At 37.9% G+C, this 26,579-nt stretch overlaps 3 protein-coding genes across 19 annotated transcripts in view; all 3 read right to left on the bottom strand.

Moving 5' to 3' along the window:
* ank2a (ankyrin 2a, neuronal) overlaps positions 1–7,901 on the bottom strand; it is a 74,378-nt gene extending 66,477 nt beyond the window's left edge. For 7 of the 16 annotated variants that reach the window (XM_032564236.1, XM_032564240.1, XM_032564238.1 and 4 more), the window contains exon 1: positions 7,420–7,892. In XM_032564236.1, the coding sequence (XP_032420127.1) occupies positions 7,420–7,557 (138 nt within the window). In that variant the 5' untranslated portion in view covers positions 7,558–7,892. Of the gene's footprint in view, positions 1–7,419 lie in introns of all 16 variants that reach the window. The other 9 variants (XM_032564242.1, XM_032564243.1, XM_032564251.1 and 6 more) reach the window with 4 other exon arrangements.
* Positions 7,902–9,360: 1,459 nt separating this feature from the next.
* On the bottom strand, positions 9,361–13,867 carry hpf1 (histone PARylation factor 1). Of its 2 annotated transcripts, XM_032564255.1 has the most exons (9): positions 13,756–13,814; positions 12,669–12,716; positions 12,325–12,508; positions 11,417–11,603; positions 11,199–11,297; positions 10,928–11,081; positions 10,120–10,207; positions 9,859–10,031; positions 9,361–9,679 (listed from the first exon to the last, which is right to left on the bottom strand). In XM_032564255.1, exons 1-9 carry the CDS (start codon positions 13,792–13,794, stop codon positions 9,545–9,547), a joined length of 1,107 nt encoding a protein of 368 aa, XP_032420146.1. In that variant the 5' UTR covers positions 13,795–13,814; the 3' UTR covers positions 9,361–9,544. The 2 variants fall into 2 exon arrangements, with proteins under 2 accessions (XP_032420146.1, XP_032420147.1); XM_032564256.1 differs by lacking the exon at positions 12,669–12,716 and having other exon boundaries at positions 13,756–13,867.
* An 807-nt stretch (positions 13,868–14,674) lies between these two features.
* pde5aa (phosphodiesterase 5A, cGMP-specific, a) lies at positions 14,675–26,281 on the bottom strand. Its single transcript, XM_032562057.1, has 20 exons — positions 26,049–26,281; positions 24,372–24,966; positions 22,357–22,440; positions 22,186–22,263; positions 22,006–22,095; positions 21,769–21,924; positions 21,581–21,648; positions 21,336–21,484; positions 20,702–20,877; positions 19,684–19,734; positions 19,354–19,500; positions 19,117–19,245; positions 18,420–18,514; positions 17,171–17,258; positions 16,958–17,058; positions 16,783–16,860; positions 16,621–16,684; positions 16,459–16,533; positions 16,093–16,176; positions 14,675–15,422 (listed from the first exon to the last, which is right to left on the bottom strand). The coding sequence occupies exons 1-20, from the start codon at positions 26,213–26,215 to the stop codon at positions 15,222–15,224; spliced, it is 2,676 nt and encodes an 891-aa protein (XP_032417948.1). The 5' UTR covers positions 26,216–26,281; the 3' UTR covers positions 14,675–15,221.
* Positions 26,282–26,579: the final 298 nt, after the last annotated feature.

Here is a 26,579-nt window from a genome sequence, read left to right as displayed (position 1 = left end):
GTACTGCTGAGAAAAAAATAAATAAAACAAGGAGATGCACTGAATATAACTGTCTCAGAAAGGGAGAAGAATGTGTAATTTTTTATAATTAGCAGATGCTAGTGCATCATATATAATGGGATCCATCTATCCATCTATAAATATACAGCAAGAGCATGGGGATAAAAATAATCTAGAGCAGGTACACTGCAAACCATTCTCCAACAGCCAAGGTCCTCGGTTACGTCATATTCATCTGAAAAAGGCAGGCTGATGTTCGGCTGCCATGTATTCATCTGCATTTATGCCTCAAGCTCTTAAAAAACCAGACAAAGAGATTTTCTTAGAAAAAGAAATTTAACTTTCACAAATTTAAAACTGATGCCAAAGGAAAGAGGCAGAGAAGGAAAACATGGAAAGGAGCTAATGAGAGATTTTTATATGGAAGGTTTTTGGGCTCAGCTTCTGAGAAATACATTGATCACCAGCCACGCCCATACTCTCTCTCCCCTTTCTACTTCTCTCCAACTGGAAGCAGCGTCATCAGGGCATGATGAATAATTAACCTCTAAATGCCTCTTACTGCCCCCATGCAACAACAGCTGTCCTCTGCAGGACAGAGGGCACAGATAAAGTCAAAGCTAATTTCATGCATGGATAGATGGATGGACAGAAGGACGGACGGATGATACAACAATGAACCCATTTCAAAATGTTTAATGTTGTTTAGGATTTGCTTTATCAGACAGTACAGGCATTTGAGAATAAATATTATTTACAGTATTTAAACAATCCAGATGTACTTGAATGCACTAAAAGTGCAATTGTCACTAAATCCTCTCTCTGGTCAGAGGGACTCATCGTGACAGCTGATCATGCAGCAGCCATTGAGTTGTTGCATCCCAAATGAGGTGCAGCGTTTTGGTCTGGTTAGATGCTACAAAAATCTGGATTTGGCTGATTTTTTTCCCAGTACATATGATGTTACACTGACATTTTTTCAGGTCAGAAATTTAGCTAGCTAAATATTTTATTGTTGTTTATATAGTGCGTACGCTGAAATAAAGTTTTGATTCAGTTCCCTATGTTTTCTCCATTCCAGAGCCATGTTTCCACATACCAGAGTTTGTAGACGGCTGTGAGCCCTGGTTTTTTTTTTTTGGGTGTCACTTTTTAAAAGCATAAATTACATTGAGAATGTAATTCTTCACATTGACACTCTGCTTATGTTCAAGTATAAAAAACACTTTTTTACGTATATAAAAAATCGACAGGGCTGGACTGGATATCAAAAAGAAAATCAGCTTTTTAAGTGTTATAATTTAGCTGCATCTTTCTCATTCACTGTGATTTAGGAAAAACACAGCTAAGAAATTTGCAAAGATATAAAAGGTGGTAACCAAATGTGAACAAAAACAGGTGCCATGTAATCTCAGTGCGTACTAAGCTAACTATTTAAGCAAGCTAACATTAGTAATTTGAAATCAGATAGATATTTCATCTTATATGAGGTGAGCATTAACGCACCCTAAATGTGTGACTCTGTTTCTGACAAGGGTTTCTAAACATTTTTGCCTGATTGGTAAAAGCATAAATAATCTACTCTCACTACTGCTTAAGTCCTGTGTTATTGACAAAATGGAGTATTAACAGATGGGCTACCAGCAATGGTACCATCTAACCCTAACCCAAAAGGTCTTTCTTGATTTTCAGTATGAGACTGTGATGCTCAGATAAAAGCTGATTTTTTAAGAGTCACATCTTTACCGAGGCACCCAGCACTTCATGACTCTTCAAAAGATGCTCTGTCTATCCTTAAAGTGAACCAGGAAGAGACTGTCGGTTTAAAAGTAGGACAGACCAGCCAGATAAGCAGTACCATAGTGACCAAAAGGAAGAGTCGGGACACTGTTTGTATCCAAACATAGATCTGCTGATGCACTATATGTAGATCTGGAAATGGGGCACGAATGCTAGTGCTCTTTTTTTAGTCTTATCACCATTACACACCTCATGCGTTACATTGCATGTAAACACACATATGAAACTCCAGAAAACACCATGTGACTGTTATATGAAGATTGCATGAGGCCATGCTTTCAGAGCCAAATATGGTTATTTACAGAATATATAAGTGCTTTGTTTTAGCTTCGTCTGCAGCGATATTTACTAAAGGCACGTGATAATAGCAGCAACAACTTGGGTAAACTAATAATGATGCAGTAGCACACTGGTTTTTGGCATCCACTCAACAACCACGTAATTACATCTACCTTTTTAATTGCTTATTAACACAGTGAATCCACCAAACATATAGCAGCAACTGCATTTAGGAGCAAAACTGTGGTGAAAATCACTTGATGAAGCCGCAACTCTTTCAGAATGGGGACGAGGTAGGAGTGAGGTAACTTTAAATGTCACAAGGTTGTTTGCCATGAGCATAGAAAGACTTAATGTCGTAGTTAGGTATTTGCTTATTTATGCCAAGTCATATTGTTAAAATTGACCAACATTATTAGATATCAAGAGTTTTCCAAATACCATGCAACTCTAAGTTAACCCCTTTCTGACCAGTCTACCCTGACATAGCCATAAGGTGGCTACACAAACTGATTTTTTGACCATGATAACTTCACTGTACACCAGAGGCTTCCATACCAACAAGACCTAAAACCAAAAGAACATCTTTGGGATCTGATGGAGTTCATCTGATGGATGTGCAGCAACCATGTGATATGTCAATATGGACCAAAATCAGATGTAAAAACTCAGACTAGTGAATCTCTGGGACTTTTCTGCTTTCAAGAAATGTACATGACTATGACTGATTAAAAGGAGGAGGACTATTTTTAAGATGTAGAAGATATGTATAAATTAAAACCGAAACTAAATGGAGACACGGATCATGTCTGAATGCAGACATTGCTGCACCCTAGCTAGATTTTACAGGAAGCAATTATAATGCTTTTGGTAAACATCTGCAGATGCAGAGGTGGGGGGTGGAGAAGGGTTGAGTGATTGTGGTTCTTTGCAGGTGTCTATGTAAGCATTTATGATCAGGAAAGTGCTCTAAGAGCTGCATTAATCTGATGTGTAACACAATGTATGATGCTGGACGATGGTTAAAGATGAGCTCTTTCAAACTGCACCTGAAGATGCAACCTACAGTCCAACATTTCTATTAGGCACTATCCAGGAAGACAGATGCAGTCCAATGTGGGGGTGTATTGATGTAGTTGCCCATAAGTAATGTAATGAAGGCCATGACTCCATTAGTACTCCCTTCCTGCACAGCCCCATCTTACCACTCCCAGTGGAAAAAGACGGGCAGACAGATAAGCAGGCAGATACAGAAAAATAAAAAATTTTACAGACAGGGAGGCAGAAAAAAGAGGGGGATGAAAATGTCAAAGGCTGCAGCGTAAGCCGACCCACTGGCGCGGCGGGACCTCTATGTTGGGGCGGATACATTGCAGGGAAACTGGAGATGGGTAGGAATGATGGCTGGGACGACAAGGAGAAATCTGGGGTAAAGTGTCACGTGTTTGGGCAGTGAGAGAACATCTACAGCTCTGGTGGAGAAAAGATGAATGGTACAATGGCCAGAAATAGTAGAGGGAATGTAGTGCAAGATGAGCTGCGACCACGGGGGTAGTTAGTTCTCAATGAGTATGTTGTCACATTCACAGTCAGAGGAAGTGATGAATCATAACACATTTGTTTAGATAGGGCAGAGTAGATAAAATAGTTTTTCACCAGAACTGAAAAAAAACTGAAGAAATCCCAGTAATGTAGAACCATTCAGAGATGTGGATACATTCAGATAGAAAGAGGGTATTTTTCACTAGAGACAGGCAGTATTTTTAGACCTGCGAGTAAGATCCTCGTGTCACGTGTTCTTTTGTCATTTTCTCTTTTTGTCTCACCTATACTAGAGCTGTTTTAGCTGAAGCAGACATCCTGTCAACATTATGCTTTAATGAAATCTCTATTTTAGTATCCTTCCTTTTTCTGCTAGAGAACCTTCACATGCTGGCCTGCACTGCAAAAACATATCTAATCATGTCTCACCTAATTCACTCAAAACCAAAAGGCTAAAGCTGAAGAATATTTTAATTGGAGTTTCGTTTTAAAAATACTCACTTCAAATTCAAGACATGACAAGGTGAATTTTACGGTGTTGCTGAACAATTTTCTGAAGAAAATGTGAACATCTCTCGCATGGTCACCAATGTCTGATGAGAGGACCTTTTCTTAAAAATATAAGAAAAGATTTTAAATTACAACAATGGAGGTCATTGAGTCAAAATGCACACCTCCTTATGCTGACAGTGGGTAAACTGTACACAGAGAACCAACTCTAGGCCTAGAGGGCCGGTGTCCTGCAACTTTTAGATGGATCTCAAATTCAACAAACCTGAGTCGAATAATGAGGTCATTAGAAGGACTCTGTAAAACTTGACTGCTCTTAGGAGGTGATTCAGCTATTTCATTGAAGTGTGTTGGACCAGGGAGACCTCCAAGAGTTGCAGGACACCGGCCCTTGAGGACCAGGATAGCCCACCCCTGCGTCACCTACGTAGCTAGTGAGAAACTACAAATGGGAAGCATACAACTAATAAGTATTCTATTGGTAGACTCTCCCATACGAGTTGTGAATCTCTGCTGCTCCTCCAGAGTTACCAGATCAGACAGTTTAGGTGGACTGTCATGCCTGGGCAGAAGTGCAGTTGTGTAATGCTCTATATTTCTAACTGATTTCCTTCCACATTGCAATATGCTATTTTCTGTTAGATCAAGACATACGACACATTAAAGTTTGTCATTGTCACATGACCATATGTAAAAGGGGTGGATATAGTTATTTTAATGCATGTAATCTGCCCACATATTAAGCTCTGTTTTCATGCGCTGATAAAACAGCATCAGCTGCCAAAATTGGATTTTCACCACCTGAAAAGAATCAAATTCCTCAAGACTCTTCTGTCCCAAATGAAATCTGCAGGCAAACCAGGTAATATCAACACAATCAAAATCATGCAAAGGAGAGAGTCCCAAATAAAAGTTAATAGAGGGAGAACAAATGTATCTATACGTAAGATAGAGAGAAAAATTACACAAATTTGATCTTAGTGCTTTTGAATAACCTTAGATTCCTACAAAGTTATCTAAATATTTCACTAAATGTTCCTATATGTTACATGATTACTCAGCTTATGACCTACTTTATTCCAAGCATCACCATTCCAAGCTTCAAACCAAGATGTTTTACTGTTTTGACATTTTTACTTTGCCTGACTCCTTTAATGTATTCGACCTCCAGAGATGCTCTTCCACTTGACATTAACATAAAAAAGCAACTTTGGATAAAGGATTTCATATGTTGAGTTAGTTTATTTTACTACGAAAGAAACAAAAACTAAATGCCCCAGCTGCCGGTTCCCAGGAGTTCACCAGAACACCTGTCAGGGTAGAGATGACTATGCTTTTTCTTTTCTGATATTGCAATCCATCAATGGGTCTGATCTTAAGAACCCCACCCTGTAATGAGAGCCAAAAGTGTGTGTCTGTGTGTGAGCACTAGATCCCATTACTGAAATCATATTAGCTTCAGAGAGTGCACTGAGGGAGGAAGCAAACCTTCACCATCTCCTGGCTCACATTCACCAGCCAAACATGCAGATTACACAATCAAGAGTGAATGAGAACTAGACATGGTCCAATCTTTCTGTACCCTAACCGTTGGGGAGAATTACATTTTTACTGGACTTACAAATGTGCAAACAAAACCGTGCACTCACCTGCCACTTTATTAGCTATGCCTGTTCAAATGATTGATATAGCAACTCAGTCAATCTCATGGCAGCAGATCAAGTGTCTGAAGGAGGTGAGGACAACTTGCTGAAGTTCAAACTGAGCAAGGGCTCATATAAACTGGATAATAACAGATTGGAAAAATGTTGACTAGACAGATTACACTTGGTTTCAGCTGCAACATTCAGATGTTAGTATCACAATTGGGTGTAAAGGCCAAGAAAAAATGGATGTATCATCCTTTGGTCAATGTTTCTGACTGGTGGTTTTGGTGAATAGTATGGTTAAGGTTTTCTTGGCACACTTTGCCTCCATTTGTGCCATAATAATTGATGCCTAATGGAAAGACCTCAATTTAAGTTATTTTTTTGACTGAAATCTGACCTTTATTATAAATTAATGTATGGATCTATTACTTGCTAACCTATAACATGGGTCTTGACAATGATCATTAAACGTTCAGCAAAAGCAAAGCTGTTCCGCTCATGAGCCAACACGTTAATCCATACAGTAGTTTAAATTTGGGCAATATGGTTCATTGACCAGGGAAGAAAGCCTTGAGTTCAGCTCAGGACTTTTTATGAAGGCATTTTTTTTCTGGTTAAAATTTTATCTTTCAGTTGTGTCCCAAACCCAAACAAGTTATCTATTGTTTATTTGCATGTCCTATTGGTGGGGAGTAGTGTCGCCCACCAGTGTTCTGTACAATGTAAGCATTGAAAGAAAATATGACTGTACACCATGAATGGCGAAAGTTGTTATCAGATTTGCTTCTGTAAAGCACTATGACACTTCTTATACAGCAACTGGGGTTACATCAGATCAACTATGGCACTAAATCTGAAATACTTAGACTGATTGTTTTACACTGCACAGATAGCATGGAAAATGTAATTTAAGTTTTATGAAACTTTTATTCTATTTGCGAAAACAATCAGCAATTTCAGAGCTTTTTTTTGTTTTGTTTTGCATTAGGACAACCTTGGATTCTGGCTGGGGCGTAGAAGGTGCCCCTTCTGGCAGCGAGCAATAACCACCATTGGGCAAACACACACACAAACACACACACAAATAATGTACCATGCCGAAACAGACTGTGCATCCCGACAAGAACAGAGGGAAACATGTAAACAAAAATTTTATAAAATTATTCCAGTTCAGTCCCCAGACAGGATTAGCTTAAAATTTGCTTTATGAAGACAGAAAAGTAAATAACCCAAATTCTGACTGTCCGGATAAGTGACAAGTGTGAAATAACTACATGTTTACAGTAAACCACGGTTTGAACACTATTAAACTACCGTAATTTTTAAAAAAGTATTTTGCAGATGTGCAGATGTTTATTTCCACGGCTCTAAACTACGGCCCATTTTAATTGCCTTAAGCAGCACTTAAGCAGCTCAATTTAAGTATTTTGTGAAAAGAAATTACGTCTTCTACAAAACAAATCCGCCGTTTTATTAGCAGCTAATTACATAGCAAAGTGAGTTCGAGGATGATCATGGTGTTTTCTCACACGGCAACGCCTTGGAGAGCCCTGCCTAAGCGCAGAGCATCAGCAGAGATGTTTACACGGCTGACTGGGCCGGTCAGTGCAGAGAGAGCAGACTACGGACAGACACCCACCTGCCGTATGCGGTTCTGGTGCAGCGGCGGTGGAGGTCCACCCTCCGGGGACGTGTTGCTCGAGGAGGCCCGTTTGGAGTCTCCGTCGGAGGCGCAGCCGCCGCCCCCGGAGCGACTTCCTTCAGGGCTGCTTGACATTCCGTCTTGGTCTGACTGCCAGTAAAAAATATCGGTGCGGTCAGTGAGGGTCTTTATGCCGGTGCAAGGTGGATGTGTGCGGGCCTCAGCATGCACAGAGCTCGGCGGGGCCCCGCATCATTCTGCGTCGTCAGTGAGATTCTGTGTGATGACAAAATGTGAAAAAAAAAAAAACATAACAAACGAAGCGATTGCTCCTGACTGTGAGAGCAAGGAGAGCGCTCTCTCTGCGCAGGGATGCTCCCGGTGTGCAGCTGGAGCCTGCGCATGTACGTGTGTGCGCACGTGAACGCGCTTCCTTCTGATGCGCTCTCCCGAAACTGCAGGATTCGTGCTGCCTTCCAAGACAATCGGACATTTCGTTAACGCCCTTCGATTGTCAAGGAACCTAGAATTTTTATGTAGTTAACTTTCTTTTATTTGGCCTATTTGTTTGAAACTAAGGTTTGTACACAAATTAGAGCTTTGCATATCGTAAAACAATTGGATTTATAATTTAAAAAAAATCATTATCAGCTGCTTAAATTCAGCAAGATGGCATCCTGGTTTAGCGTGTTTTTGTATTTTCTCTATTCAGGTGTTAGACTGCCACTTACTGTGCAGTGAAGTTTGTGATTGTAAAATTACAAAATGTTTATGAGTTCACTTTTCAAACTGTAATTGGAGTTGGACTTGCTTAGCCTGTGCAATCTTAGTATTTCTCAACCTCCAACGGAGCCTGGGATTCTTCACTAAGCTACATATTTAATGAAGGTTGACAAGATCAATACCAAGATCTTGAAAGCATAGAAAAAAAACGTGCCTTCAAGGGGGTATAAATTCATTTAAAACGATCATGATACAATGTTGCTGTAAGAAAATCTTTAAAGTGGAGTTGGTAAATAAAATCTAATAAAGTTAGATTTTTATTTAATCTTTTAGTGTGTTTTTAATGGAGATATCTGATGAGAAAAAAAAAATGTTGAAAATGGTTGTAACAACTTCATCTTTTAGTTTTTAAGTTACCTAGAATTTAGTAAGAATGTCATTACTTATGGGTCATTTCAGGTTGTTCAATTTATAAAATTTTTGACAATATTCAACTGAAGACAGCACAATTATAAACATTATTTGTAATAAGCTTGTTTTCAGACATCTTCCATCAAAACATAATGAACTTGCAGTCTAGTTTTTACAAAGACCTTTTCTTTACTGCAGCCATCAATAGTTTTGGGCAATCATGGTGGATTGTGAAGTTGAGCTACATTAATAACTCTTGATTTTCCCACTTGAAAATATTTGGTTCTTTTTTAACTGAACATTTTATAATAAAGCATAAAAATGTATTGATGTACCAGTGATTGGTTGCACTCCACAAAATTTGATTTTTTCTAGCCCAATAATTGCATGAAAACTAAACTGCCACTTTTGGTGGGAAAAAGTATGTTTTCATGCACAGATTGGGAACAAACTTACTTGAATTCAAAATCACTACAGTAAAATCAGCCGCACATATATTTTATGGTTAAAGTTTATTACTGTTTGAAGTAAATTTTAAAATTTTGACATTGTGCACCAAAGCAAAAAGTAAACCCATTAACATAATACTGATTGCTGTAAAGAACAGGCAGATCTGTTGGAGACTATGGGACACTACGACATCTGCAGTCAATAATTTTGATGGCAAATATGAAGCTCATTTTAGATGTGGCCACTCAACACTGCCCTCCGTTTCCATTACAATGTATTAAAATAAAATTTCCCTACCCAATTAGATGAAGTATTCACCAAGCGAGCATAAGATACCAAGAGACAACAAACATCTAAAAATATAAAAAGGCTTTATTACACATTTAACAATATATCACTGAAATGATTCCATAAACGACAGCAGCAACAGAATCACTAAAAAGCATTAACCATGACAAACACCAGTAATCAAATGTACATGGCAGGAAAGCTTATAGGAACCAGAATGAGAACTTCTAATGGACTGCTGAGTCTTATTTTAATGCGCAGAGAGTTGGTCCAAGTTGTCATGGCTGCGACTGCTGAGATGGCTCTCCAAAATTTCCCCAAACAAATTCCTTTTCAGCAAGCTGTAGGCCATTGGTAGAAGTTGCTTGACCACCTTATGAAAGTACTGGAGGAAAAAAAAATGAACAAGATTAACAACTTAGTGGCTTAGTGAAATTCAAACTATTATCTTATGTCAGAGACATTTTTTTCAATACTTTAATGCTACATGAGGTTAACAATTATCTAAACTGTAAGTAAATTATTACTCCAAGGTTGTAATGGGGTTGCTGTTACTCAACTCACATGCGATCCATAACAAAAGAGGTCAATTCCAAGTTCATAGCCCATTCCATAGTCGCATTCGTCATTAGCAAACTGAACAAATGTCATCATCTCCTGGATTGGTCCAAAGGCTTTGACACGTTCCTCATCATTCCGAGCTTCTGCAATGGCTTTACAGATCTTCTTGAGACCAGCTAGTCAAAAGATGTGTAAAGAAATACATTTAAAAGTTCACATAAAAAGAACATATCAAAGAAAGAATTAAAAGAAAAAAAAGGTCACCATCTGTTTCTGGCAGTTCTCTGTATCCTACATCATTCTTGTCCACAGGCACAACAATACCAGCACCATGGAAGGTCTTGGTAACAACCTGCAGTGTTACAGAAAAGGAGATTAATATCTGAGCTCTAAAGGTTGTACACATATGGCTTTTAATGACTGGGAATAACTATCATTTATTGTTGTGATATTTATTTTCTTTACAAGAATTCTGATTTAATGTGACAATGAAACCGCTTTATGTTTGCAAAACCAAAAATTAATAGTATTAGAATTTTAACTGATATTTATATTTTTTTCCACTGTTATTTCTATGAGAGTATTTTAATATTCTTAGGTAAAAAGCAAGGAGTGAGGGGAACAAAATAGAAAAGGTACTGCAAAAAAGGAAAGAAGAGAAAAAGCAGGAAGCTGTGGTCAACAACACAGGAGGAAACAAAGAAAGGACACAAAGCTGAAGATAAACAAAGCAAGGATCAGAGGCAAAAAGGAAAGGGGCAAAATAAGAAAGAAGAAATTGAAAAAGTAGAAAATAGGAAGGAAAGAAAACAGATGAATGAAGGAAAATGACAAACACAAATGAATGAATAAATGAAAGGAAGCACAGGTAAGGTTTGGAAAGTTTGGAGTAATGAGGCAAAGGAAAAAGAAGGCATGAAAAGGGAAGGAATGAACAAGATCTGAAAGAATGGATAGATAGTGTAAGAAAAGGTTGATGGATGCAGTATTTAGACAATATAAGGAAAAGAGTTTGGAAAAAAATAGTCTTCCATACTTTTTAGACTATGAAAGAACCTGGTTTGAGAATCACCTTTCTGTCCCGCTGCTTCATGACTTTGGTCTTCTGCTCTAAAGAAAAGCCTAACGTCTCAGCCTTGTCTCTCAGCTTCGACTCCAGGCTTTCCAAAGCCTCTTCTTCTGCTCTTTTACCATTTCTCTCTTTCTTCTTCCTCAGCAAATACAGGCTAGAGATGAGATGTAAGAGAAGTATTTCAAAGACAGAAATAGATATGAAAAACAAACCGTATGAAATCACATATTTTTCTCAGCTGATTAAATGGAGAACAATGTGATTTACTTACTAAACAGCTGCAAAGATGTTGTCTCCCATCTGTGTTATGTTGCAGCCCTTCTTGGCATGATTTTCCCCAACAAACGAAGGCAGAGAGTCTGGGCTATCTCTGATGTTTTGACAGTTGAACAGTTAAAATAATTACAACTTATTCTGCTCATAGGTCTCACTTTAGCCAACATAATAATTTCTGCAAAGCTACGAGACTTTATTAGTAAAATCGTATACCTGTAGTATCCCATGTGATGCTGGGTATCCTCACTCCCTTTGAGAACTGTCTGAAACTCTGGCGGGTCATAAAAATACCTCCAATGCAGATGAAAGTTGGGCTGAGGATTCTTGGCATTTCTGTTAGCTCCTGCCAGAATGTCGAAAGGGCCGACCAGCTGCAGACCCAGCATGTCTTTCACGGCACCTAATCGAAAGTGTATTGAGACAATCAGCGTAAGATCACAGACAGAGAAGCTAAAATAATTTCTAGTTCTGATTTTTAAATTTAGACTTGCATAAAACAGCATACTGATTTCCTCCCCACCCCCAAAAAAATATGCTCAGGAATTAGCCTCTTTTCAGATCTGTGTTATGCTTTCAATTGTTTGTTGACCCTTTCAGCTGATTGTGAGGAGTAAAGAACAGATTTAGTTCATGAATTGAAAATATGACCTGAATAGGGATCTTTAAAATCATTTTGCTTCTACATAGTCAGGGATGTCAAACCCATTTTGGTTTTGGACCAAATTAATATTATGAATACTCTTAAAGGGCCAGTTGTGGCAATTTGTTGATTTTGTGTGAATTTCAACAATAATTCTCAAAAAACTGGAGGAACTGATTGATGTAATTTGGCATTAAACAGATAAAAACGGCATTGATTTGATTAATAACATGATATTTAAGCATACTTAATGTTTAGACTAATATCACGACGGCCGCGTAGAAAGCTATGGCGGGCCAGATTTGGCCCATGGGCCTTGAGTGGTCCAAGTCATCATAAAATAATAATGGCTATGGTAGTACAGCAGTACTATTAATTCCAAAAACCCTGTGGAGAATGACAGAGTCTCTGACAACATCCAGAGAAGCAAAATAATGGTTTAGCACAAGTATAAACTATTGCATTTAATCACTGCATATACCACAGGGGCTGTCAGGACTGAGCTCCTTGCAGAAGTCCCAGAAGTGGTACAGATCCTCTGGCACGTGAAAACCATACAGCTGAGCCAACTCATCACGTTGCTCTGCGTCGACTCTTGATGAAAGCATAGCTTTAGGTTCATCAGCTCGGGCTTTCTTCACCTGTCCATTGGCTGAGCGTGACTCCTAATGAAGAAGCAGAGAAATCCACAATGACATGCGTTCAGTTAAATTAGTTGGATGTGTTTTGTTGCTATATGGCGTCCAGAACTTTTGGAAACTTTTTCACACTTCAACCACAACATTCAATGAACTTTGGAGGGTTTTAGGCAACAGATTAACTCACCGTAGGACAAACGTGTAAAGTCGATGAAAAAGGCTTGATGACTCTCTCCTTTCACAAAACAAAGAAAATGGAGGTGTGCATTTCAAGAATCTGAAATCAGTTTTTTTTAATATCGGTATTTTTCCCAATATTGGAAAATATTTATAAGTTTGATTGTTTGGATATTGTTGGGGTTTTTTTGTCATTTGTGAATGTAGAGTGTAGCGGACTATAGAAAGCTGGTGGTCCAGATCGTTGTGAGCTTCTGCCAGCCCACACATAACCTACTGAACACGGGTTCTTTTGCATATCCTGTCATCTGCACAGTGTTAGGAGTAAACACCTGGTTGGTCTGCATCATTTCTCTACCTCCAGCCGTCAAAGGGCACTCTAACAATCAGCCTGAATTACATACAGGTGGACTCTGCTTACTAATTAGGTGACGTTTAAAGACAGCCGGACGCAGCGGATTTTAATAAGTATCAACACGAACGTGTTCCATTTGTAAAACCACTCATTATTTCCTTCCACTTTATTATTATTTGCCACTTTGGTTCGTCTGTCACACAAAATACCAGACACTACAGGTTTAACTCTGTAGCCTCTCTGCGCTCAGAGTAGTAAACTCTGATATACCCGATATGTGAGCTTCTTAGAAAGAGTTGAGGGAAGCCTATGAACACGTATTAATACATTTAAAAGTTTTAGCTCGTAACAGACCATTCGTAGTCTTTGATAAATAACATTAACCATGGCAACGTCCCCCTACCTCAATCCAACAGGCTAATTGACGAGATTAGCTAGTTAAAAAGGGAGACTATCTAGTAATTATCAACACGAACAAGTGTGAAACAGTGTGTGAAGCACCATTAAGATGACGTGACCAGTGCTGCTGCAGCACCAATGAGCAGTGAAGCTGCTGCCATGTTGGCTCCCACCGCTGATGCTCACTCAGCGCATCACACACTTCTGCCATTTGCGTTTAATAATAGATGCAGTTTCAGTATTTTTGTATTCATAACCAATATGTGTCTTAACCTCGTAAGTCCATCTTCTACAAGGATAGCTAAGATAGCAGTCAAATGTGGTTAAAGGAGGTTAAAATTACCTGATTTGGTTTGGTTTTTCTTTTTGCGCGCCCTGTCATTTTCTTCCTCTTGTCTCTCTGGCGTTGTCTTCTTCAGCAGGTTTACCGAAGGAGCAGCAACCTAAGTTAAGTAAGTGCAGCGCCCCCAACAGATTGGCTCGGGTAAGTACTTTTTCCTCATAAAATATTGCACTGGGATGGAGGATTGCAATAACGCCGCAGCAGCAGTGAGCGAATTCATGAAAATTTTTATCATTTTATATATACTTTTTATATATTCATAATAATTTTATATATATGTATACATTTATATCAATAAGTACATCTACAAAAATAAAATAATAAAATGTAGGATATCTCTAAAAAGTCCAATATTTTTTTTGTCCGGGATTTGTTTGTGTCGTAGCTTGATGCACTGACTCCAGCCTCAGTGCTGTCTTTGTGAAGCTCCTCCAAATTGTTAAATAGATTTTGTTTGATAATCCTCTCAACTATCCCCATTGCTAGTGCATCGTCTTCTATCACACTTTTCCTTCTGTTCAATTTTTTGTCAATACACTTGGGTGCAACATTTTTTGAAAAAAAACTTCTTTAGCAAAGACCTTTTGTAATTTACCCTCATTGTGGAGGGTGTCAATGACTGTCTTCTGGACATGTGTAAAGTTAGCAGTCTTCCCTATGATTATAATATCACCAATACCTAACATGTATACATTAAAAATGCTTTGTTAAAATTGATATTATGTAACACTCAAATTCTAATTATAAAACTGACCACAAATAAAGGCTTGAAATGAATCTCTACAATAAATCTCACTTTTTAAAATAGGAGACAAAACATTTGTAGCTATTTCTCAACATCCTTGTGTTTTGAAGAGTTTGCCATGTTTGTAAATAACTCGTTGCAAAATGATTAATGACACTCTCTCACAGCTTCAGTTTGCATCTCTACAAGGTCTTCTGCTTTTATTCTGGGAATGATTTGATCATTTCACACCGAAACACATTTGTGTCTGGGACAAAAAAACTGTTTCACTCCAAAATAGTATGGTGGCTGCAAATTCGTATGGTGTTTGTCCTTGCATAAAGTTGTTTGATTACAATAATGTGACACATTGAATAATTGGAAATTGTACCAAACAAGTCTTCAATTCTGTTCATGATATCTTGAACGATTTCTTCTTATTTCTACATAATTTCACACAAGGACTCAGAGTGTGCCAAGTTGTGCCTTAAAATACATCCAGAAGCATCCCCCCCATTACTTCAAATGTTGTGAATTAACTTTGCCAAAGTAATTGTCATCTGGGCTTTCACAATTTTAAAGTGCATCAAAGCACATACAAACTTGTTAATTTTTTTTTTTTCTGTTATAGATTCCTGTAGCTCAAAATTCAGGTGTAGGTAGAGGAATAAAAATCAGCCTACTGGCAATGGGTTCCAGATTCATTTTCAGTTCTGATGTGTCCAAAAAATGCTTCAAAATATCATGTGTTTTCTTCTTTTGCCAATTGTTCTGCTCCTCTTTCTGCCTCTTCCTCTTCAAGTATTTCAGTTTCAAAGTATAAACTGCAGTTTTCTTCAAGCTTTTCTTCCCGTGTGCCTTCAGCAAGATGCAACCAGTTTTTTCTGTTCTTCTTACAAGCATTCACCAATGGAGAGCAGCTGTCGAATAGTTTTGACACAGCCTGAGTTGAACACAGAGAGAGAAAGAGAGGATGGATGGGTAAGTAAAGATTCAATTAGAGTGAAGTAACAAGAGTGTAGATCTTACTTACATATAGTTCCTCACAAAAGTTTTCATACTTATTGAACTATTCTACATTTTGTCTCAATGCAACCCTAATCTTTATCGGAATTTTCTGTGACAGACCGACAATGTTTTATAAACCAATTAGCTCAAACTTTGTGACTGGCATGCAAAACTTTTTATGTAAAGTTAAGCTAACGCTACACGTCCCCTAAACATTCAGTCCTCACTTTAAGACATTACTGTGGCAGCAGCAAGCTGCGGGGATGCTTTTGCACATAGAGGCAGGAAGGCTGATAGGAAGATGGATGGCGCTAGATTCAGTATGGATGGAGCTAGATACAGTATATTCTTGGGGGAAATCCATCAGAGGCTGCAAAAAACTTCAGACTAGGCCAGAGGTTTCCCTTCCATCCGAACAACTAAGAAACACACACCCAGAGTTACAATTTCATTAAATTTGCTACTTTGTTTTGATCTATTACATCAACTTCTAATAAAATCAATTGAAATTTGTAGTTACAATATAACCCAAACAAAAATTTTTTTTAGTTTGACTCATACTTGAGCAAAGCACTGTACCTAAAACATCAATTGCAATGTCAAACCTTGTACAGAGGGAAGCAGATCTCATCAATGTATTCAACCTGCATGTATGGCAGACGGGTGCTGTTTTCTCTGTCCATTACGTCCTGATGAGGAAGAAGTTAAACCAGCTTCTAATATGGATGTATTCTTCAAGAATACATCCATATTCTATCAGACAAACAACATTGAAATACAACAATAAAAATCCTTTTAACTCAGTTTTGTCCAAAGTACAGTCACCATGTTGTCAGTTTACTATACTATCTCATAAATAACTGTTTAACAGATTGTACCACAAAACAATACAAAAAATTTGTCAAGCTTTGTTAGTAATGTCTGTATTACAGTATTACTGTACCAGAAACTCCTGATGAAGTGCAACTTACAATAGGCTTGGTTTTAAACTCCTCTCTCTCTTTGTCCCCTTGTGCAAAGAACTCCATGGCAACAAGGTTGGCAATCTGAAAGGAGAAGAAATGAAGGTAAAAGCAAGTAGTAAATCAAAAAGACTGTGTTTATTCACGTAATTAGAATTTTCTGAGGCCTACCCTTTTTTGCTCGGGCCAAGGCTTTGTGATAGCAGATAAGTCACTAGCTGTCATCAGCATTGATCTGTCAGGTAAATTAATAACATAAAAGACAACTCTTCACTTTCTTTTACTATACGCATAGTTATAAATTACTCTCAAATGAATTATCTTCACTTTCACCTCAGCAAATCTCTTCGTTTCTCACTCCTCCAGTTCACCCTGCTTTTCTCAGCAAGAGAAAAAAATTCTCCTCTTCTTCTACAAATAGCACAGTAAAGGAATTTATGATGGGTTAGAATTCTTCTCATACAAGGCCGGACCGCTTCCTACTTTGACAATTTTTTTCCAGACATACTGCATATAGATGTTAAGATTAGTAGCAAGAACTGCCCTTTTGATCATGTGCAGTACAGATCTGTGGTCCTCATCTGATAAGTTGCTGAGGATCTGGCTGCCCTAGAAGAAAATCAGAGAGAGACTAAGAGAGGAAGACAAATAATTTAAAAAGAGACAACTAAAAAGGTTGAAAAAATAATGGAAAAAAACCCCCAAGGAGATCAGATCTTACGGTGTTATTCATAATGAAGATGCACAGGTTGTAGTGGTGGTTCTCTAAAGAGGAGTGACCGTACAACTGAGCTAAAGGCTGCTGAGACCTACAAGATAGAAAGAACACAGCGTAACATGCTTTTCAAAAGTATCCAGATTCTTTAAATGTTTTCACATTTTGTCAATTTTGAGCCAACTCAAAGTAGTGCATAATGGTGAAGTGGAGACAAAGGGTACACATGGTTTTGGCAATTCAGTATTGATGGAAGGTGATCCTCTGAAACGGTCTTAAATCTTTTGCAGGGTTCAACAAGTTTTCTCAAAAATGCATTTCTTAGCTGAGGCTGAGAAAAAAATTAGGACGCCCCTCTCCCTAATTGCTAGTTTTACCACTTTAATTTAAAAAACTTCATTGAGATGCTTCTTATAGGCGTCAATAAGTGTTTGACATTCTTCTGAGGTCAGCTTATTCTATTCCTCACTTTCAGCTGTGAGATGTTTGAGAGATTTCTTGCATGTACAGTCTGTTTTACATCTCCCAACATTTCAATTAAATCAAGACCTGGAGTTCATCTTAGACCATAAATTTCCATTTCATAATTTCGAGCTAGCCTTTTATACATGTTCAGGTATGTTTTCTGTCATAGTCATGTTGTATGACCAGGTTCAGTCACACCTTTAATTTTTCTACAGATCTTCTTGCATTTATCTTAAGTACCATCTGATATGTGTATATATGTCCTCCATTTGTAGACTATCTTCCATGTCTTGGCTTTAGACATTGAACAGTCATCTGCACTGAACAGTCATCTGCACTGAACAGTCATCTATAGAAGGTTGAACTTTGGAAAATGTTTCTAAGCTTCTAACAACTTTCTCTCTGAATTGTCTATTGTGTTCCTTAATCTCCATGATGCTTCTCACTAAGGTATTCAAGCAAACTTCACTGGCTGCAAATATCTTATTTATGGCTGTCAGGGAACATGGTGATCAATGAAAATGCTCACCACTGTTTTCAGATTTGCATTTATGATTTAGAATATATAGATTTATGCAGATTTTTTTAATAGGGATACCTGCAATCATTTCTCTTCCACAATTTTGCTCTAATTTGTGTTGGTCATCATCACATCAAATTCCAGTAAAATACATTCAATTTTGTAGAAATAATGTAGCAAAATGTGAAAGTGTTTAAGAAGTATTAGTATTTATGATATATCACTGCTTATTTGAAAAATAAATTATGAGTTGAATGAAAAAAAGTTCACCTTTCTATGTAGGAGTTGCTAACTCCTCTGTGGTCAATGTCATGGTTCAGGGTGGCTATCATCAATGCTAAGATCTCCAGCCGAGAAAAATTTTTCTGAGACACAAAGACATTAAAAGGAAGGTATGAAGACCAAAATAATTGAGTATAATCAGCTTAATTTTTCTTGTCCCATGTATGAGAAAATATTTTCCTTTTCATGTTTGAGCCAATCTCTGTGTATAGTCTGTATACATTTTGATCAAATGAGATGAGCAAAAACATACATACTGTTGTTTTATTTATGTTATTTACATCAGACCCCCCCGCCCCCAGAAACTCCCTGCCATTTCCAGCTGTCTAAATCTGCATCTTATTAATTCATGTAAATCAATAATAACTGCATTAAATCTTTGTTTATTGAAGAAATGACCCAAAAATACATTTGAATATTTAGATGCTCTTCAAACAATAGAAATAAAGTAGAAGAAAAAAGTCAGACAAAGCCGCATCTGTTATTCAACCAGATTTATGTTCAAAATGGCTAATGTTCTCCTGATGGTAAACTCTGACAGTCCAAGTTTACAATTAGTCAAAGTGGATACAGTGAGTGTCATTCAAAGAAAAAAATCATCTTTTAACTTCACTTGTACACACACTATTATACATATAAAAATACCCTCCATATTTATTAGTCTGTGACTCATACATTCACTCACCTGTAGCTGATCTGTTGCCATGAGCATAGCAAACATACTTTGAGCAGTGCTCAGTGCATGGCTCCAGTTGTGATAAGGAAGGTGGCTCCTGTAGCCACGTCTCACAGTGAGGACCCATTGACAAAGGCTCTATGCAGGAAAGAAAGATAACTGACATATTGGTATTATGGTTTAGAGAGAAGGAAATCTGCTTTACAAATAAAGCTTGCTTTAATAGAAACAAAGCAGATCAGATACCTTGTAATCAATGTTGAAGTCCTGCACTAAATTCAGGTCCAGAAACATTCGAACTGTGGCCTGAGTGGTGGCGTCTTCTGGTAGGCCAAAATCAGAGAAATGGAAGTCCAAAATATTCAGTGATTCTGCTGATGGGATTGTGGTCTCCTGCAAAACCAGCACCACCACACAAAAACAAATGTGCATTTTATTTTTGTAATCAAAAAGCATTGCTTAATAGCCAGTGGGAAGTGTTTTTGTCAGGTGTAGTTTTTTTTGTAAATATCACATCAGTCAACATGTAGATTCTACTTTGAAAGAAAGAATGGATAGAGCAAAACAAGAAATCACCTGCAGTGCCTTAATGTCCTCTTCTGCTGCAGTGAGGTGGTAGGCAAGAATCTGCAAGATTAACATCCATATAAGTAAATTAAAAAAATTAGAAACAAAGTAAGAAACATGCTTTTCTAATACTCAGAACCACAATTAAAAAACGTTCTGAAACTCATATTTCATATCATGAAGAGAGGCAACAATGCCAAAAACTACACCTCTGTATGGCAAATTTATGGATTAATCTGAGCACATTTACTGTACCATCCAGGGTTAAACGGTTAGGCATTCCTCTAAAAGCTGTCAGAACATTCTTAAAAGGCATAGGTCTTTAGTGAATTTATAGCCAAACATACACAGAAATCACTGACCAGACACAAAAACAATCTTCTTGCATATCTCAGACTTAATGTAGAAAACTATATAGAGAAACAAAAAATGAAAGAAGAAAGGAATCAAGGGAGAAAACAACGAAGAACATCAGGAAAATAAAAAGGAATAAAACAAGGAAGGACAAGGAAGTGATGTAGAAACAAGAAATGAAATAAGGTAAGATGGAAGCAAAGAAGGAAGGCAAGATGTAAAGATCTAAGGATGGAGGGAAAGACAGAAGGAAGAGTAGCATGACAAAAGAAAGGGGTGAAGGGTACATAGACACATAGGAAGCAGAACAGTAGGTCGGAAGGAAAGAGAGAAGGATATAAGAAGGAAAGAACATATTTCTGTGCATCTTTCCTGAAAAGAGGGGACGTAGGACACAAAACAGGAAGGGCAGAGAATAATACGAGGTAGGAAAGAGGAAAAGAAGGGCAAAAAATAATTAAAGACAGAAACAAGGAAGGGCATACTGTAATTTCTTTTCACAGACCCATTAGACCTGAAAAATATTCAAATTAATTTCCAGGCTTTTCCAGACTGATATAAACCAGACCTGAAAAACAACTTTTAGGATTATATTTGTTTCATAGATAGAATGATGTCACTAGGAGCAACCTGAAAACTGTGACTAAGAGGACAACATACAGCAGTCTCTTACCTCTTCTGTAACCTCTATGCTGGCCCTTCTCACTTCAGTGATCTTTACAGCTTGAGCATACTGCAAGGCCAGGCCACAGTACACAGCCAGATCCTCCAGGAGTCGCTCGTCATATCGATTAAAGGGTTCCAGTTCATCTGAGTCTCTGGTCCGTTTGTTTATGAGCTGGCACACAGCTAAAGGACAGAAAAACAGACACTGAGCAACTCAGGATGTTTAATAGTCTTCAGTCTTTAGCAGAAAATCATGCTGCTCCTGTTATATGTCACTCTCTTTGTAATGAATCTACATCAAATATGAGTCTAATTTTTAATTTGAATTGTTAAAAGAACTCGAATTTTCAGTGAATATCAATTTTTTTGGGAATAAATCTGTAAAGGTGTAGAAGAGGCCATGAAAGTCCATGTTATCAAAATGGAAAGCCTTCTGTTCAGTAGCTCCCAGAATCTGGAACTCTTCTTTAGGACTTCAGATTAGTGACTTGTTGTCTTTTTAAAAACCAGTTAAAAACAGACATATTTTTATGTCTGTTTTTTGTCCATTTTTTGATCAAACTATACTTTAAAGTTTATCATCACTCAACAATCATTTTAGATAAAAGTAAGTGATAAATATATAAACTCAAGAAACTTACCAATAACGTTTTCTGACCTTTCATTTCTCACAGGACAGCAGACGATACTCCTCTCTGATTCAACAGCGCTCTTTGCCATATTAACAGTTTCTGTAGCCCTCATTGTTTCACAAGCATGTGACAAATCTATATCACTGATGTCATGCTCCCTAAAATATATAGACACATGATTTCTTTTTTTAACCAAAAATCTAAAAATGAAAGATGTTAAATTGTCAAAAGGTCTCATTGTCTGCAGGACATACCTTCTGTAGATCTGGCAAGTTGATCCAAGCTCTTCACACTCCAAGTGTATCACACATGAGAATATGATCTACGGTAAAAGCCAGAAAGCAGCAGAAAATACAATGTTGTATGATATAATACAAACCTGACATGTGATACAACAAACAACTAATAAAATGCAAAATATGATGTTAATTAGAAGATCAACCTGATCATCCTTTGTGACTGAGGTTTGGTCACTGGGGATGAAGATAGTGCAGTATTGAGCATGAGTGAAAGGCATGATTGTGGCGGCCATCTTGCTCAGCAGAACCTCAAAAGAATGATGCTCCCTTGATAACACCTGTGCCATTTCTATCAGAGCCTAACAGACACACAAATATACAGTATGCATGCACATTGAGGGATTTATTTTGTCAACACACAACAGATGTCATGTTGCTACCTGGCTGCGCTTAGCCTCTTGTCTTGAACTCTCATACAGCTGGATGTTTTCCAGAACCATCCCCAACACATCCATATGATTGGATGTTACCTGAATAATAAAATTTAATAAACATTTTTTCCAGGCAGGAATTGATACATATTCTAACAAAGACTCTCATCCACTGGTTCCATTTCTCACCTTTTCATCCATGGAGGTAAAAGCAGGATGGGAATCACAGCCTTTTCTTTTGTTGATCATTACCACCACACCCAACATCTAAAACACAAATCACATAAGTCATTGTTATGCAGTATTGATAGAACTTCAGGCGCAAAATCAATACACAAATAGAACTGTGATGAATGTTACCTCTCGCCTGTGGTTCTTGATAGGAACACTCAAAACTGTCCTAATCTTTAGGCACTGTTTACTGTCTACTTTGAACTTGGGATCCTGCAGAAGTAAACAAATAAAACAAGTCTTACAATATTATTTCCAAGGGCCTCACTTATTTTAAAAACATATGCATGTAAGACAGGTACAGAAAAAATGCATGTGTTAGATATTTGTGTAATTTGGCAACAGAATATATTACTTATTAACCAACCTCCATGCAGAAACATTTTGACAGTATGCAGGCACACTGAGCCTTGCAAAGGCTTTGAACACTTAACAACCATAAGCCCTGATGGATTTAACTTGAATTTTATCTGGGAGTCAAACACAAAAATTAATGCTTTTGGGAGTTGTACAACTTCTCTGTACAGCTCTATGCAGAGAAGCTGTACATAGTTGACGGGGAGTGGTAAATATTGGGCAAACCTTGAAGTAAACCTAAATATGGTTTAGATTAAACCATATTCTTCCATTAGAATAGAACAGTGTCAAAGTACAAACCTCAATATAATTGAAAACATTTGGCAAAGCTTAAAAATGGATGTTCACATATACTCTATCTCATTTGGCTGAGATTGAGATATTTTGGTAAAAATAAGCACAAACAAATATTGACTCAAAAGGAATTAATACAAATGCACACCCCACTTTCCCTATTTTATCTAAAACAAAAAATATGAAAAGCATCAAGCTTATAAACATTGAAGTTTGTAGTTGCAAAATAACAAAATGTGAAAGGACTTCAACAGTTTGAATGCTTGTGACTGATCCATAACTGGAATAGCTAGAATTGCTAGAATACCTTTCCATATCCGTCGTGACAAAGGATTACGTGTGTTCTAACTGTACCAGGAAATAACTCATCCCTAATGACGTTGGCCATAAAGACGAGGGCTGGAGAGGGCATCAGATGTAAGTCTTTTGGTGGCCTCTGCCACCTTTCCTCACGGTGGCTGTGCAAATGTCATCAAGTAAATCATACATTTTACTGCATCACTGCAGGTTTTTGGGAAAAAGACTCTCAGTTTGGTTCCTAAACCCTCTTCAAGTATAGTTATTACACAGAACTTCAAATGTATGTCAGTATATTTATAGTGTTTGGTTTACAGAAAAGGAAAGTACAGCATCTATTTTGTTCACATATTTACTGGGAACAGCTTTAAGTGAATGTTTGGGTGAATAAACCTGGTTAGAGCCAAATGGTGCCACCCTGAAAGCACAGCATAATTGCTAATTACTTCAGCTTAGCAAACCACTTTATCAGTAGACTATGTCTAAAAGGATTAAAAGCAGCTACACCATCTGGGATTTTGTGACTTGCTTCCCACTAGCCATGAGACGATCATGTTGTCAAACATGTCGCGAAATCAGAGGGCACATGAGGCTAACTCTTTATGATCTTCATAAATAGGGTTAATTCAGATTTTAAATCTTTCACTCCAAACTTGAATATGACTATTCCACTTTATGTCACATGGAAAACATAACAACACAAACTTCAATAAAATTTTGTGTGATAGATCAACCCAAATTGGAGAGTGTAAGGAAATGAAATGCTTACACTCATATATATATATATATATATATATATATATATATATATATATAAACCACTATAGGTGGTTCTTTAAATTAAATAATTTGTTACACATAAAAAAGTTTAAACTCAGTCTATGAACAGCTAAGTTGATTAATGATCTAGTCAAAGTTAGAATTTTTAACATTTATTGGATCAGTAAAGTATTTTTGATCCCATGATCCTATTTTTGATATTTAGAGGGGATGTTGTGTTAAGGGTTACGGTCAGTGATGGTTTTCCACCAAACAGCAATTGAAAAAGTAAATTTTTTGGTCTCATGTGAAAAAGCAGCTTCTTCCACATGTTTTCTTTGTGGTAAGCTGCTATATTTTTATAGTGCAACATGACCAAATCTGAAAACGTTTGGAGGTACAGAAACCTTTTCAAGGTACTATGCAAAATAAAATACCTTCTGAGCATCTCTTAGGTTTATTGGTGATCCTGTAGCCAAAACCAGCTCCATGACACCCTGCAGTATTTTCTGGTGTGCCTGGCTGCACCCATTTGCTGTCAAGGATATCACTTCCTCTAAATCACTTTCTCCACCGTAGACCTTTCTCACAAGGGAAAGGGCACCACCCTCAGCAGCCAGCAGCTCCCCCGCATGGTTGAGAGCTCCCTGACAGAGCTCTGCCACAGATCCCATCCATCTCAGCCCTCCTCCCAGGAGCCCTATCATCCATGGGCAGCCTTCTCCGAGGCCACAGGACACACTATTTGGAGCCACTGAAGGCTGAGCATAAGGAGCAAAGGGCAACTTGTTGGAGCAAAGACAAATGGGAGGACAGGGAGAAACTGAAGGCCATAAGGAGCAATCCGTCTTATCAGGAGCACTAAGGATTGGAGTAACGGGAACAGACGTTCTGCGGTGAGGAGCCATCATTAGAGGGTCATGGAGGTCATGAGAAACTTGGCAGTCACATCTGTCCTTGTGGGAGATGATGTCCAGGTTTCCCATGCTCTTCAGAAACCTTGGTGTCATATCTGCCTGAGGATCACAGATCCTGAAATCAAACACAGGAAGCCAAGTAATGATAAACAACTGAAGCACAGCTGCTAGTAAACATTGGCTGATTCAGGAGCTGCACAGGTGATGGACATCAAACTTGCAAATGCAAAGAAGTCTGGAGCCTCTTGTGCTGAGCATAGTTTAAGAAATGGGAAAAAGATAAATCAATTAATCAAAAATAATTTGATTAATTGATCATTAATTGATTAACCCTAATAAGTTAGAGTTTCCCCTAAAAAAGTAGCGGGAACTTGTTTTTATAACAAGTAGGGTTTTCCAAATATTACCGTCTGAACAGACATTTCAAAAATAGTATTACAACAAAACATGGCCTTCTTCTGGTGTTTTCAGTCATAAACACAAAATAAACACACAAAAGCTTTCCTTTTCTATCTTTTTTCTATTGGGACTTTGTGTTGGTCGAAGGACATAGTTTCATTTTGTTCTATTTGTATTGAGAAAAAAAAAAGAAGAAATGTTCAAGGTTGAAAAAATAAAACAGACTAAATCAAGGGTCCCCTAAAATCTGCATTCCAAGAGGGACATCTTTGACTCCTCACATCAATTCTGACCTCAAAAATCCAAAATGGCTGACTTGCAATTAAACTTTTTCACAGTTGCAGTCATAATTATTTCCTTTTTCCCCCCACAATTCCAACTATGCAAAATTTCTCATTGAATCTTTCCAACACAGTATTATAATGTGTTAATATTAACAGACCCCTTACCAAGTTTGAAAGTACAACAGGGAGAGAAATGCCCAGTTTTTGTTGTTTCTGATAAAATATTAAACGTTTTCTATAGTCATTAGTAGCGTAATGGGTGTCATTGTGGATCCGTTTGGAGCAGTAGAAAGAGCTCCAGACCAGCGGAGCCAGAACAGATACTGGCTGGGAGAAACACAATGTTTTTAAGAATATCGAGTTTTGCACCCTTTTCTTTTGAGAAACTGTTCAGCTTTCAACAATAAAGTAAAATCCATACTTTTGTATACCCGTGTGAATGTTAAGGGACATTCTATTTAATATTTTAAACGTTATTAATTACACTCGGCCGTCAGAAGTAGCAAAAACTTACACTGACGCTCTGCGTGAAAAGTACGCGCTGGTAAAATCCGAGTGGTCATCCAGCCACGCTCCGTCGCTTGACATTTCACCGTCTAATTTCGCTTTTCTCGCTTTGGAGCGGGGGCTCCACAGGGGGGAAGAGAGCCACCCTGCGCCTTGAACGGAAAGAGACTCCATCACTTCTGTCCTGCGGAAACATTTTGGACCAGCAACTTCCGAAGCCGGCAGAGACGCACCGGGAGTACCGCTGTCAGGCTCCATGGACTCCTTCGCTTCAGGGTTTCTTCCACGTAAAGACAAACAAATGGGAAACACCAGCTAAGTGATCAGATTAATGACGTGTCAGGAAGCAGGGTGATGTCTGAAGGTAATCCCCTGACCTTAATTTAACCGGTCTGGCCCCATAGGTTTAGATACTTGGAGCCGATTTAAACCTCAGCTCAGAAAACATTAATTGATTTAGAGCTGATGGCTTTGCTTCAATAGGAATTATGATTCTATTTTAGCCAGAAATCGCTGAACAGGCTTCGAATCTTCTGCT

The sequence above is a fragment of the Xiphophorus hellerii genome, chromosome 5 (genome assembly GCF_003331165.1).
Source record: "Xiphophorus hellerii strain 12219 chromosome 5, Xiphophorus_hellerii-4.1, whole genome shotgun sequence".
In the NCBI taxonomy this organism is placed as follows: Eukaryota; Metazoa; Chordata; class Actinopteri; order Cyprinodontiformes; family Poeciliidae; genus Xiphophorus; species Xiphophorus hellerii.
The sequence above is the reverse complement of the archived record's forward strand: the minus strand, read 5'-3'. Positions and strand labels throughout refer to the sequence as shown.